The sequence below is a fragment of the Mastigoproctus giganteus genome, chromosome 6 (genome assembly GCF_048544385.1).
Source record: "Mastigoproctus giganteus isolate SK-2022 chromosome 6, ASM4854438v1, whole genome shotgun sequence".
Taxonomy (NCBI): Eukaryota; Metazoa; Arthropoda; class Arachnida; order Uropygi; family Thelyphonidae; genus Mastigoproctus; species Mastigoproctus giganteus.
The window spans coordinates 116,237,968-116,252,541 of NC_143580.1; the positions used below are offsets into that span (position 1 = coordinate 116,237,968).

The 14,574-nt window shown below is 35.7% G+C and overlaps 1 protein-coding gene across 1 annotated transcript in view; it reads right to left on the reverse strand.

Annotated features, from left to right (window-relative positions):
- The window catches only part of LOC150084524 (uncharacterized), a 60,779-nt gene extending 55,668 nt beyond the window's left edge, over positions 1–5,111 (reverse strand). Inside the window, exon 1 of the mRNA XM_090376274.1 lies at positions 5,072–5,111. Coding sequence (XP_090232400.1) covers positions 5,072–5,111 — 40 coding nt within the window. The remainder of the gene's footprint in view (positions 1–5,071) is intronic.
- Positions 5,112–14,574: the final 9,463 nt, after the last annotated feature.

Genomic DNA, 14,574 nt, shown 5'->3' on the forward strand with positions numbered 1-14,574 from the left:
TGTTAAGCTAATAAGTCTAATTACCCATGTCGCCTTTTGATACCCCTTTATGAATTGGGGATATATTCGCTTATCTCCAGTTTATAGGTACCTCCCCTGAATCCAAGGAAGCTCTCATAATTATGGCTAAGGGTTTGCTTACTTCCTTTGCTGTCTCCCTTAATATAATTGTATAGATTTCATCCGCCCCGGGTGCCTTTTTTATGCCCATCCTCAACAATCTCTCCTCCACTTTCCTTTCATTTGTCACAAAGTCATTTATCTTTTCGTTAAAGTTTGATAAACTTCTGCCGCCCCCCCTTCCATGCAAATGTAAATACATATTAATTTTTTTGCAACCTGAGAAGGGTCATCAACAGTTAATCCATAGATGTCAAGTGGACCAATGTGATTCAACCCTTTCCTTCTACTGTTAATTAACCATAGAAGTCTTTGCTTTTTTTGTTTTTCTTTCCATTCTTTTCCAGAGACTTTTTTCATAATCTGCCTTAGCTTGCCTAACCTCCTTTGTGACTTGATTGCAGACTAATTTATATCTAACATAGGCTTCTGTATCACCTGAATGTATCATAGACGGACATTATTAAAAGAAACACAGACATTAGCCGTATATTGAAGGCAATATTTTAAAGCAGAACTCAATTACATGCTGGGTCAGAATTGGTACAAATTAGCAGTATATCAGAAATACTCATTAAAGAAAGATTATCTGTGGTCCCCAACCTTTTGGCAGAAATATACAACGGCTGTGTGTTGACTTTGCTAGCGATACATCGATATTTTTTTATTTATTGAAGTGCAAATTTGTGAAATAGGCTCTCCAACAACTGCTGTCACAATTGTTGTTGACCGTATCAGAAAATTAAATCGATTGCATCGTTGAAATCGGTGATTTAAAGTTTCTGGTTCTCTTATTCTTCTGGAAAGTGTGCCCAGGGGCTGGTTGAGTTTTCTTGTTGGTGTTAAGTTTATTAATTTGAGTGGCAAAGTATTAAATAAATAAAATATTGGCGTGACCCCAATATTTTATTTATTTAATTTAATGGCCCCAATCATGCACTCATAACCGTAAATCTGTGTTCATGGGCCGATTTACGTTTTTTGCTGGCTGAAAAACTCGCACAAAACAATGTTTTTCTTGACATTTAGAAATGGTGTGAGCGCAACCGATATATTTTGGTGAGTCTATAAAATCCAGAACTGGATTTTATGAAGAATTTCACTCTGGAAATACCCAAAGAGGTCTTTAAGCCCCTAAATCATCGAAGCCAGGTTATCATTTGGGAAAGAGAAATTTCCGACTCTTGCACTTTATGAAGTCTAGTTTCAGTTTATGTTACTAACCTCTTAACAACATTGCGAGCTTTATTTTAGGTATACAATGATCCTAGAAATTTCGATACGGTCTCCACTTTTGTTGTATACCTACAGAGTGGTATGATTTATCCTTATAGTGGTGTCATACCACCTTTATTTTGGAAACCCTAGATGAATGATGAATTTCGGCCCTTCACTTATGATTTGTGGTTTTATTAATATACTTTCAAGTTATATTAATATTATCAGGAGATTTAAAACGATACTTTAGCTAGTTATAAAGATATATATATATATATAGTAAATCGCGGAAGTTGTCTTGTTTTCCGCTGTTGTTATGCCAATCCCACTCGAGACCGCATGGTCATCGTGAATTTGCTATTTGACGTAGTTCGGAAAGAGCTAACATTAACTGCTTATTGAACGTTTATTGGTGAGGAAAAGACCAAGTGCGTGGCTAGAGTTAGTGGCATTTTATTTATTAAAGTTATGTAGGATCTCATCAACATTATCAGATAGGCTAGAACTCCTGAAAAATTGAAACCAGGCTGGAATTATGGACATAAAACTATTGAACAAACACAATTACAATCTAAATTCCTTTAACCAGTGTACTTTTCCCTCAGTTTCTTTTTCTTTCCAGACCGGAAAGAAAATTGCAAACCGGCCATGGAATACGTGTAACTTACCGATACATTACACTAACATTTTATAATCTTGGCACAAACAACAACAACAAAAGAGCTCAGGTGCCACAGTTCCATGTGGAAGGAGCCATAGAGTAAATAATAATGGCAATGACAAATGAGATGAACTGAATGATAATCGAAGGAACTGGTATCTAAGACTCCTCCCTTAGAAACAGTAAAGAGAAGTTTAGAATAATATACAGTAATGGAAAATGGAACTGTATTTCATTAAGGTTAAACCAAGATGTGAAATGAATTAAGCTTAGGGAAAGTTTATTTCTTGTAAGAAGTAAGTTTGTTCGATTAATTAATGATTCATAGGAGTGGTAAAGATGAAAAGGGATGGGGTGAAACACTGTCAAGTTAAGAAGTTTTCTATACAAATAACCATGTATGCGAGAAGCCTTAGCACAGCGCTCACGATCTCAGTTGTACCACTATATACTCTACTTTGCAAAACTGGCAGGGTTGTCGCAGTGAAATTATTGGCTAGTTGATCCGATTCACTTCTGAAGATTTTTTCCATGGGTTTGGTTGGTTGACAATCTGGTAACCGATCTACGAAAGCCGTTTTAAAATTGCTCTCGTAAGGAATGTTGGGTCTTGCTATTATTGCGCGCTGTAACCTCATACGACACAAAGAGGAGGAGGATTGCACTGCATGGTAAAAATATTAGAAAGAACTGCAACTTGGCCCTCATGTCCAAACGTTGTTTTGGCCACCTCCATTAAAAATAATTGCGTTGTACCAGTGAATGAGATTCTTGTGCCGTCTAATATTTCCTAACCTTACAGAGGATGCTTCTCTAATCCTCTGTGGGAGTACAGGCCTCGCCATACCACGACTTCAGCTGACGTTGGCTCGCACCTGGGATGTCACCGAGTATATTCAGGGTTGTTAATACATTGACTAGCTGGTGGGTGTAAGACGAAGATTCGGATGTGCAGAATTACATGAATTTTATTGAAATTCGGCCTCGACTGACGGTGCGATACTAATATCTGCTCGATCAGCATTTTAGATTTCGAACTGAGGATCCTGGTTATTATCTCAGACATGCAGTTAATAATGCAGTCTTATTTGTTATTATTTATATGTTTGCACTTTTTTTTCCCTTCCGGAAACACCTCGAATTTTCATTAATAGCTTTTCTCCCGAAAACTTTAAAACAAAACGCAGATCACAATTTACAGACAACATACTGATGCCTCGAGGAAAATTACGAAAAATAGCGAATTACTATATATATATATTATCTTCAAATCGAGGCCTTTCTTATTTCATAATAGAAATTCAAGACAAGACATGATTGTAGTAGAGGAGCAGATGTCATGTCTGCGTATAGATTGTCTTTTGTATAAGTAAAGAGGACAAAGCTCAACCAAAATATACTTATTTTTATCTTAATCAAGAGATTTTCCTGAGCCCGGTGTGCGGTATGCGGTTCTTGAGAACGCTAATAATCTAAATTAATTATTCGTTTTCAAAATATAAATTAGTTTAAAAATGATAAGTATGCATTTTCAAATAAAAATTCAAGTCCAATATAAAATTTTAAATACCACATATCTTTGTGTCCCGTGGCTACGATGACTATTTTTGCTTTCATAAAGTACGGAAGAGGTCGGGATTGACTCTTTTTCTGGACAAGTTTGTTTTTCCCCCCTCTCGCTTATCATGGATGACTGTGTCATGCCGGGATTGCATGAGACCAATCACCCTCCCCCCCAACATGGAAATTCCAGTAAATCTACTGAGAAGCTGGCAACCATGGAATAACCGAACTTTCAGGGGACTCTCTCTCGACCCCTTTAGTTTTTGCATGCTTTGCGCTTATTCTAAAACAATTAACGTATTCAAACATTAAGTTCGTTCTTTAGTTAAGCTAATATTATTTAGAAGTATTTTTTGTGTAAGGAAGTTCCTTTTACTCATCTATAAATGAAATCTGCGTGGCTTAAAATGCTGTGATACTTTTTCCTCTGAGGATCATAGCTATTTCGTCGATTTTCCGAAAGAATGAAGTTAAAAGATACTATCAAGGCTTCGTCTTGAATTTGTGTTTAACACTTCATTTCTGACTCCCTCCCCATTGCCAGGCCCACGTATATCACGCAACTAACACGAGAGAGCAAAGTGTCTGTCATCCCCTTACCAGTTTTGCAAACTAAATGAGGTTATTCGAAATTCAGACGTGTTCAGCAGTCCTTTTAAGCTGGTATATGTAATACATTCTTTAACCTTAATAATCCTTATATTTCAGAATACCAGGATGTCTTCCAATGTTATGATTTAAGCGATACGCCTAACTTTTTGGTCGAACAGAGCATTTCATTCATGTGGAAAAGAAGAAATGGAAGTTTTATATTATGGATCGATGCAACAGTTTATTAATATGAATATCAACATTGATTTTGTTGATAAATGACCACTCGCTGCATGATTTTCTTCAGAGTAGTGTTCATCGAAGTGATCATCCCAGAGGATGTTTTAATTTTTTTTTTTTTTTATGTGAATGGGGTTACTATATAAGTGATCGTTTCTGAAAGTTTCAAATTCCGCGTAAAACTGCTTATCTGGTGTCACATTTTTAAGCTGCAAAAAATACACAAATTTAAATGAAAATTTTCTTTCAATTAAAAGTTTATTTCCCCTCTCCCTTTGTCTAGGGTATTTCGGTTATTTTTTTCAACTCAAAGTTCATTTGTAATTATGGCATTCCCAATCCCGTCCATCCTCTCACTTCAACTTTCTTCGTATTTTTAATCAATTCTCTTTTATGACGCTTACTGAATTTTTGTAGTAAGCTGTGTTCTAATTTTGTTAATTGTTTTCATATAATTCTGATTATTTCCTTGTTTAAGACAATTCCAAAAAAAAAAAAAAAATCCATCTTTATCATTGAATTCCAATTTGATATTTAATGCATTTCGCTATTTGCTTTCAAGTTTCGCAAACAGTTGTGAGATTCAAGAAAAGCTGTTATTATTTACAATAACCTTCTTGAAATTCTGTCGGCCAATCTCAGATTGTAACTAAGATGTGTTTAAAGACTGTGACTTACCTTTTGATGAAGACAGCATAACAGTAACGGTGGTAACCATGGTGACAGAAAGAAGTTGAATAATAGCCATAATAATTGCTAGATCTCTTAGATTTCAAAGGAGCGCGATATCGGGGAGAGAGAGAGAGGATAAAACTGGGTGGTTAAAGTAGCTGACCACTTACAGCTAACAGATGCTCAACAGGTGGTATCAACACGCTCGAAATGCCAGCAGAGAGTGTGCTGCCTGTAGCTCAGTACCTTGAGGAAACGTGAGGTGCCACCGTCACCTGGCCTTTATATAGTGTGCTCCGTTTGCGCTTGCGTTGCGTGTAATGAAACGCCTATGAATGGCGCTCTAAGAAAAAGTGAAACGTGACGACAGAGAAGTTTTTAAGTGATACGAAAGGCAGAAGCTGTGGGTATTCATCTTCCGATCGCTTTTCGTTGTCCTCAAAGCGGCGGTGAAAAGTACTAATTGATGTCGAAGAGCAAATGATGTTAAGTGATAGAGCTGAGGCTTTTCTTTAAACTCACACAGTTCAGAACAAATTTTCTTCAGGCTTACCGAAGTGTAAAACTACCTTTCAACAGCACGAACGTGCTGTTGAAACTTTCTCTTTTTGTAGTAAGCTCTGTAGTAAACTTAAAATATTAAGGATATGACTACACTACTCAACTGCATATTATTTTAATCTGAATATCACGAGGCATTGGAATAAAAATGGAATTCTCTGCATTTCTTTGTACCTATAATACAAAAATTTTCATTCGCATTATTCTGTGCACTATATATATATATATATATATATATATATATATATATCACAATTATAAAAAGAGCACCCTTTTTAAAACCTTCAAAATAAACAAGTTATGTAGTCAACTCATAATTTTGCCATATAAATTCGATTTTTCATTTAGGCTTGACATTACCACTCCCTGAAATGAAACAGCCCTTTGTCTTTTCTGTTTCTTTGGCACAGTACTCCTGTGTAATTCCTATCATCTGCAGCCGCTCTTCTTACTTAATATTCATTAAACTGGATAAAGCAGTCTGGGTTAACTGTGGTAGTAGATTCTCGAAACCAGAGGTGTTTGTGCTTCATTACACTTTTGAAGTATTTGAATTGTAGTAGGTGAATACAGGAAAAACTACTTTTTACGATACTGGCCACCTTTCTTTGTATTTTTAATCCAAATTTTCATTAATCCACCTCCAGTAAGTGTTTTTTTTTTTACAGTCGTTTATCATTTTCTGTTTAAAAATTGCACTTGGAACAGCGTCAAGAGAAGCTGTTAGAGGCTGGGTATAAATCATTGCTAACTAGATTTAGTTCATATCCAAGTTAGCGTTATTTTACTTGGCGAAGCATTATTACCAAAGAAAAAAAGGATTACTGCAATTTCATCGTTAAGAGAAACAAAATTGCCAAATCATATATGGAATTTTTGCGAAGCAAGTGCTTCTTATATTTCGCAAAGGATAAATTGTATTTTCTTATCAAACTGAAGGCAGTCACAGTGGACATTAATGAGAGCTTATTGTTTTTCTCATTAATTTCAAAGTAAAAAATCAATATCTGATGCTCAGAGTGCTAGAATACTGTTTATTGTATGTTCTGTACGTTGTGTTTTCTCTTTCTCTCACACACATGGAGAGAGCACGATTCTAATTTTAGTGAGAAAATAAAGTACTTGGGAAAACACTTATATTACTGGTTAACTCACGCAGACAGTAATCTGCTTCCTTATTGGCCTTCCTTTCGCCGGCAGTAGGCGTACAGATTAAGCTACAACTGTGACCGAAGAAAAGAGAGATAAACGATTCTCTAGAATCGTGAGAAGAGTTAAGCTCATTAACTTCGGCCAAAAGAGATCTTGCTTGAGTTAGGAAATTCTGCTTCTTGCTCAGATTTCGTCGCTTTTCCTTTTTTGTTTAAAGATTGCGAAACTAAATATGTCGGTGTCCGTGTAATGTGTTTGGCCATTCAGTATCGTTTAAAGAAAAAAAAATGAGACTCGGTTTACATAATATAGATAGGTTAATTGGAGATACGGCTAAATGGTATTTTGAAATAATATGGTTCAATACATTATAAGATTCATTCCACATGCCTTAAATTTGCATATGTGTATTATGTAAATAATTTTGGTATTTATGAAAATATATAATATAAATATTTACGTAGGTATTTATGAACGAGAATAGTTATATTAAATATTTTGTTATCCTAATTTGTGTGCTAACATAAAATGCTAATGAGATGTACAGAATTCTGTTGAGTATATATACACAGTACTAAGCTCTGAGGAATTGATTAAAGCTAGAATAACTCGGGCCCTCCCCCTGTTATTCTAACCTTATTTCCGTTATCAAAATAAAACTTACACAAATGCCCCGTAAAGGATAACCTGAATTCCATGTGACCTTTGGAAAGTCTTTTTTTTTTAAGTGGCATAATGCGAACATGGGTTCAGATTACCTTCATCGAAAAAGTATCGTAAGAGGAGAATTATGCTTCGTAGATCTAGCCCTGCAGAAATATGGAATACATCTACATTATTTTTAATGTACGAAGCCGCAAGCAATATCAGATGGATCGGAAACAGCATAGCCTACAACTTAAAGGGAGATAATACTAGTTATCATGAGACCATGACACTTTTTTACGAGTTGCCGAAAGTGTCTCAAGTCATTACTTTTGATAATACATTTTCGATATAAATGTATTAAAGAACTTATATCTGAAGAAACCATATGAAGGTTATCGGTCCATTTTATATTTTTAGTGTTGTTGTGGCATTCCACAAATCTCATAATGATATTTTATAGACTTAATTTTCTTTCTCAAACAAGGCTTCATGACTTTTTCCCCTTGACAATACTGACAATCCTTAATGGAACACATTTATCATTCTGGATATATTACGACTGAAGTTCCCTCCATATAAAGGTATAGCACTATCCCATATAAAATGCTCCCTAACTGATTGAGACTCAGTTCATGTCCAAACTGCGCCATTGAGCCTCTTTTCCTTTAAATTCTTATGAAATTACGTAATACTCGTCATTTACAAACCCGTCACTCACAGTACGGCATCTCGTACAAAATACTTAATTCAAATAGGACATATTCATGATTCAATTCAGCTGTCTATTCTACTCAAATTACCTTCCTCACTCTTTATGAAGTCTTAATAATGATGTTTACTCTTAATATTCCTGCAACATATATTTCAACTTGTTTTGCTTCAACAAGTATGTTCAGTATTTACCATTTCACTTATTAATGCCATATTTAACATGTTAATGGAAGTTTAAAGATCCAACCCGCCAACGAATTGTAACAATCGAATCTAATGTTTACTCTCCAATGTTATTTTAGCCCCTTTCTGTACAGTAATTTCTTATTTCGCCTCCCAATATCGATGGGACCGCAATCATATATAGATATATTCCACACTGAATTTTCAAGCGGAAACTTCCTTGATAACTCCAACCTTCACACTAATTTCATATATTTACTGTAAAACCTAGAATTTACCAAATAGTTTTTCTAAAAGTTGGAAAATATCAAAAAACATTAATATATAATGTTCATTCACTTTATAGGTTATAAATACCCTTTTAATTATCATCTTCCATACTAACTAAGTTTCTTCTGGCTTACAACGCTTAATGAGGAGTTTCGAGAGCTTCCAAGGGCCATAGGGGAAGTGCAGGCTTTCTCTGTAAGGAACCTACACTCAATTCCTGCACAGGGAAGCTTATTCGCTAGCCCTTACCAATATTGGTAAGTTAGTACCAAAAGTATAAGAGTATACTACCAAGATTGCGAAATGAACGTCAGAGAACCTAGATTAACCAGACAATATCCCTACTTTTGGTCCCCGGAGCAGCTTACTTCCATATCTATTTCCTAAAAATGCAACCTACAGAAATGCCTAATATATATATAGTGCTTCAGTCGAATAACGAAATTTTCGTTATTTTTAAATAATAATAAAGTCCGAAATATCGGACTTTGGTAAAAGTTTTCTCCTTTAAATATAACTCCTCCTTATGCCTTGAACTGTCCAATCCGAACTCTTACTAAAGAGCGGCTGCCCGGTTTCTATTCTTCTTAAACCTTTCATTTTATGAATAATGAAATATCTTTGTTCAGTGCTGATTTTGTTTATTGAAGACCTCTCATATTATTTACTCCTTTTAGTCGGGTCTGTTTGATTTATGTCTCTAAGCCGCTACGTTTTATGTATGCCGTGTTAACCCGCGCCCTGCTATGCATAAGGGACATCTATTGCTGCTCTAATTGCTTTTTGAAATGCTTTCAGAAAGTTCTGTTGTCTTTCGTCATTTAATCCCGTATGTTTTCTTCTAAAGTTCTTTTTTTTTTTTTTTTTTTTGTTCATTGCTTTTATTGAAACCAAATCCTTCGTGTTTAATAATAATAATCTTCCCCATATATTTTTATCTCCTATATATAAAAATAAAACTTGTAAGTCTAGAAGTCGTGCAATAGCCAGTACTTGTAGTAGATACTGGACACCAGTTACTATGGATATTGTTTTTAGATCACACAAGCCACAAAAAGAGTCAACATACAAACCTGTTAATAACTCTTCTAAAACGTGTAAAATTTTGCTTTAAAATAAAACGTTTTGTTTTACTACTCTGCATTAAAAAAAAAAAACGGGGTTTCTTTTTCGCTCTCGACGTTACTTTTCTTCTAAACAATTCACTCTGTACAAATCTCAAATTCACCTTACCATTGAATATTGCTCCCACATCTGGAATGGTACCCCCTGAATCTTGCAAGATTCTTGATTCCATTCAAAGATAATTCCGCGGGTTCTCTTCTTCTGAACTGGTATCTGCAATTCCCCCACTCTCTTTCAAACTAGTCCCCATCCATTCACTGTCAAACTTCGAAAACTTTTCCTCATTTATCCTTTGTTTTCTGGAACAACCCTCCGCCACATGTATTTCGCCAAAATTATAAACTACAGAAATTAAAGTCTAAAAATTTTACATTCATAAAGTTTTTAAACGAGCAGAACCAAAGGCACTGGAAGAGGTTCTTATAAACAATGTCAGATTACCACAATGCACCTCAAGAAAGGAGAATATGTATGAACTAATTGGCATCAAACATCTAGAGTCGAATCTTTCATATGTTCTGGAGAATATCTCTCTCTCTCTCTCTCTCTCTCTCTCTCTCTCTCTCTCTCTCTCTCTCTCTCTCTCTCTCTCTCTCTCTCTCTCTGAGTGTGGCATAACGTGTGGGACCCACTTCAGGGCTGGATTTAAGACCCATAAACAATTGAAAAAAAAGTTCATGTAAACGTAGGTCTGATTTCGCCTTGTTTCCGAGTTCCAGCCATTTTTGTGTTCCAACAACTATCTGCTTACGTTTACCGGAAATGCTCAAAATTATCACCGTGCGCCGGAATACAAGCCTGCAAACTCCTCATCATAGACCTCCTCACTCACTCAAAAGTTCCAGGTGTCTTTTGGATTTGCCCTTCTTATCCTGATGGTCAGTCTACCACCATCTGAAACTAGTTTTCTAAATGAACCATTTCCGCAAGGCATTCGTGTATTCTCTGAAGGGTCTTCTCCATAGTAGTAATAATAATAATCTATACTCTTCCTCTGTTGTAGGCGTTTGCCGCATGACGATTAGGGAAATTTTCTGCATAAAGACGTCTTGCCTCGGCCTCATTGCATGTAGCAAATCCATAAATGAGATACATGTCTGCCATTTCTCGATTTGAATAAGCCTCCATTATCACAGCAAATACATAGTACGTAGTACAAACTGTTAATAACATGCTCCAAATGTAGTGCACCTGTCAGGAGAATTAACTGAAATCACTCTAGGAACACTATGGGATCTTGTTTACATAACTATCAGCAAGGTCCTCTATGAAATATCAGGCATTATTTGTAAACAGTTGGAGCCAGCTATGGTAAATCAGTTTATGGAAAGACTTGCTGGAACACAAAAATGGCTGTAATTCTGAAACAAGGCAAAATCAGATACTGTATATGTTTACATTAACTTTCTTATTGTTTTTAGGTCCTAAATCCATCACACACGTTATGATGTACACTCTGTATATATAATGTGTATGTATTATATTTTTTGAGTTTTATTCAACATGTATATTTTTAAAATACATTGATAGCTCATGATATTCGGCCACCTATTTTTGATCAGCTTTTGAACTCAGTGATTGATCTCTAATTCGAAGTCATTAATTGTGAATCTCTCAGTTCTGCGGGTAACTGAATGGAGGAACATTGAGCAAACGCGGATGACAATGTGAGACGCATTAAAGCTGACAATTTTGAGTAGTGTTGGACAAACATATTAGCGTTTATCAGTTTCTATAGATTTTCGTAACTTTTGTCTTATGATAAGAGTTCAAGCCATTGCATAGCCTTAGATGTGGTAAGTTGTTTTTTAGTTATATTTTAGGAATCTTCTTTGAACCTTTTTAACTAGTGTAGGGAGATGATGATTCCGTACATCCGATGCATACTTTAAAACGGTTGTTTTACCAGTAAGTAGTAGTAGAATATAAATTCCTTGTCTGACTTCAATTTGACATAATTTTCAAGAGGTTTTAACCAGGGAAACCTGTGCATCCGAAGGAGGTGAGGTCTCCTAAAATGCTGTGTTTTTTTTGCTTCACGCATTCATTATTATTATTATTAATAGCCATATGGTGCAAGGAAGCCTGAGGCTTATACTGCACCAGCCAAAAAAAATTAATTTACCCTAGGACCCAGAGAGAGAGAGAGAAGGAAATCACCAAGAAAGAGAAGAATGATGATATCCAGCTCAGGACCCCGGGTGTGCCAAGCCCATACTCACCAGATGTGAGCCCCTGGGGGGTTCATTTTCAAGTTGTAATGCATAGCTATATAAGAAAGGTCTTTTCAATGATTCTTACCATCTGTTTCGTTCACTACGTTTTGAAAGGGAAATAAGGGGAGGAGTTAAATGTTAAGAAACATTTAAGCTAAGGGAACAATCATTTGAATAATAACATTAATGTAATACATTTCTCACTGAACAATGTTTAAAAATCGAGTAAAACTTTTAGTTCCTGTACTCGCCTTCTGCAACAGCGAGAAGCGTTTGAATTTGTCTATGATTACTCAGGTTGTACAAAGTTTTCAAGAGCATGGTTGTATCTGAGCTGCGGAAATAATGGAAGGCGATCTGCACTGTGACAATAAAAACAGTGAACTTAAGATTTAAACAGCGACTATCAAAATTTTATCAAACGCCATTTATTGTGCCCCCTTTTTGTTGGAAAGCAGTTATATAAGGATCATGAAAAAAAAATAAACAATGCAGCAATACAAGTCCATCGCGAATTTCGATAGTGTCTAGTCATTCTGCCGCTGCCAAATTTCCTCGTGTACCTTCACGCTGCTGAAACTGTTAATCGTATGTCGTGTTTTCAAGGTCCGAAAGTTCTGTGTAAACTTAATATACTGGAGGTAACTGTGAATGTGCGATTCAATAAGGGCAGCGATTGAGGGACTATATTCATTATATTAGAAACAGAAAGAATACGATGAGCAACATATAACACATAAATAGGTCATACAGTCAGAAATGTACAAGTTAGCCAGTTACAGCTGCATGAGCAAAAATGGATATGACAGATTTAACTTCATATTAGGTTAAGTCTCTCAAAGTTTATGAAATGTGGTCGTCTTTGTTTAGTTTCTTCATGACGTTTTTGAAGGTACAACAGAAGTAACTCAACATGGGAAAGAAATTCAGAGTTAGCAGGTTCTTGAGTTCCTCTTGGTTTGGCGGATTTGAAGGCGAAGAGTGGAACATTAACTATGAGGTAGATGGAGTTGTGGTACAGATTTGAATTGCGGGACATTAGGCTTGATTCTATGAAACAGAGCTGTCTTGCTCAGTAATCGATAGTAAACTAAAAAAAAAAAACACCTTTTATTGATGTTGGGAGCAAGATGCATATAAAATGCTTGTCACCATCCTCTCAACTCCGTCTCTTGCTGGGATGAAGAGTTATCGATGCACTTCTTAATTCCTTCGCTCGTTGTTTCTTATAGCTTTTCTCCCTAACTAGATGGAGCACTGTCGTTCGAATTTCTTAATGTTCTTTTTCCCAGGTATTTCATTTATCTTCTTAAATACAGGGCACAACTTCCACCAGTACATCGTTAGGCTGACTTGTTTTATTCTTTCCTTAAATTTATCATTTCAGCTTGCTAAGCTAATAATGGGGACACTGTCACACAGGCATTTTCTCAGTGTTCACTTCTAAAAATTATTCCAGCCATTCCTTTATACTTTATTTTATTTCCTAAAATTAGCATTATTGTTGTCAAATATGAGTGGACAAATAGAAACACGCCCTCTTGGTTGACTTTCAAGTTTCGTTTGGTAAGCGGCGTTAAGGATTTTAGGAAAAATGTAATTATTGCATACTGGAGAGGGGAACGGCTCATTACCCACCCAGCCTTCATTTTTTAGTGTAGTCCTCAGAGCTGACCATCAGTCAGCGTTAGTTCTTCTGTGAAGCCTTGGTTGGTAACTTACTTGATGCGTTTGCTGCTTCGTGACTAACTAAAAAGAATGGTTACATTTGTCTCTACTAAATGCTATATAAATGCTATTCCAGATTTTAATAAATGTTTCTGTAATACTGAGGTGGGTGACCCGATTAAGCCGTCTTGAAATCGAACATTCTGTACTCAAGTTCTTAATATGGATCTAGATAGGGGAGGGGGTGAGCGGAGGACCAGATCGTTGCCGCATACTTGGGAACATGACAAGATTTAAGATATTTGCTAAGTAGTTCCTGATTATTGACCCTACCAGCTCTTGCCTAATGGAACATATGGCAGATAAGGCCTTGACTTTTGCAAAGTGATATAGGAATGAAAAACCCGTGCCATCCCCGAATCTGTGATCTTATCAGGTCAGCCTCCACATTGCCATCAGTTATTTTAATTATTTAATTAATTTTTATCTAGCCAGTCTGATAAAAGCCATCTACTTTAATAGATACAAAGAATTTATCAGATTTTATTTGTATTTTCTTTATAAGTGGTCTGATTATTTTTCATAACGGGTAGTGCATTGTCATCAGTTAACTAAAATGGTAACTACCATAATTTTTCTTATTTAAGTTATAACCATTGATGTATGTTTTCAGAGGTGAACAGGTCGTGTTTTATATAAGGCAGTTATAATAAAATTGTGTTTGAATTTGAGCTACATTCTCCTAACAACATCACCTGAATGAACCATATTTGTAATGGTTAAAAAAATAGGTCTTAAATATCTTGAAATACGAAACCACTGATGAATGAACCCTGTTTAAATTTCAAAAGTGACATTCCATACATGAGAAGTTACTTATAACGTCTAAGTTCCACTTAAAGAAAAAGAGTGAGGAGGGTAGATATTATCATTTGGAGACTTACTATTTCAAGAACTTCATGGAAAGTGAATATT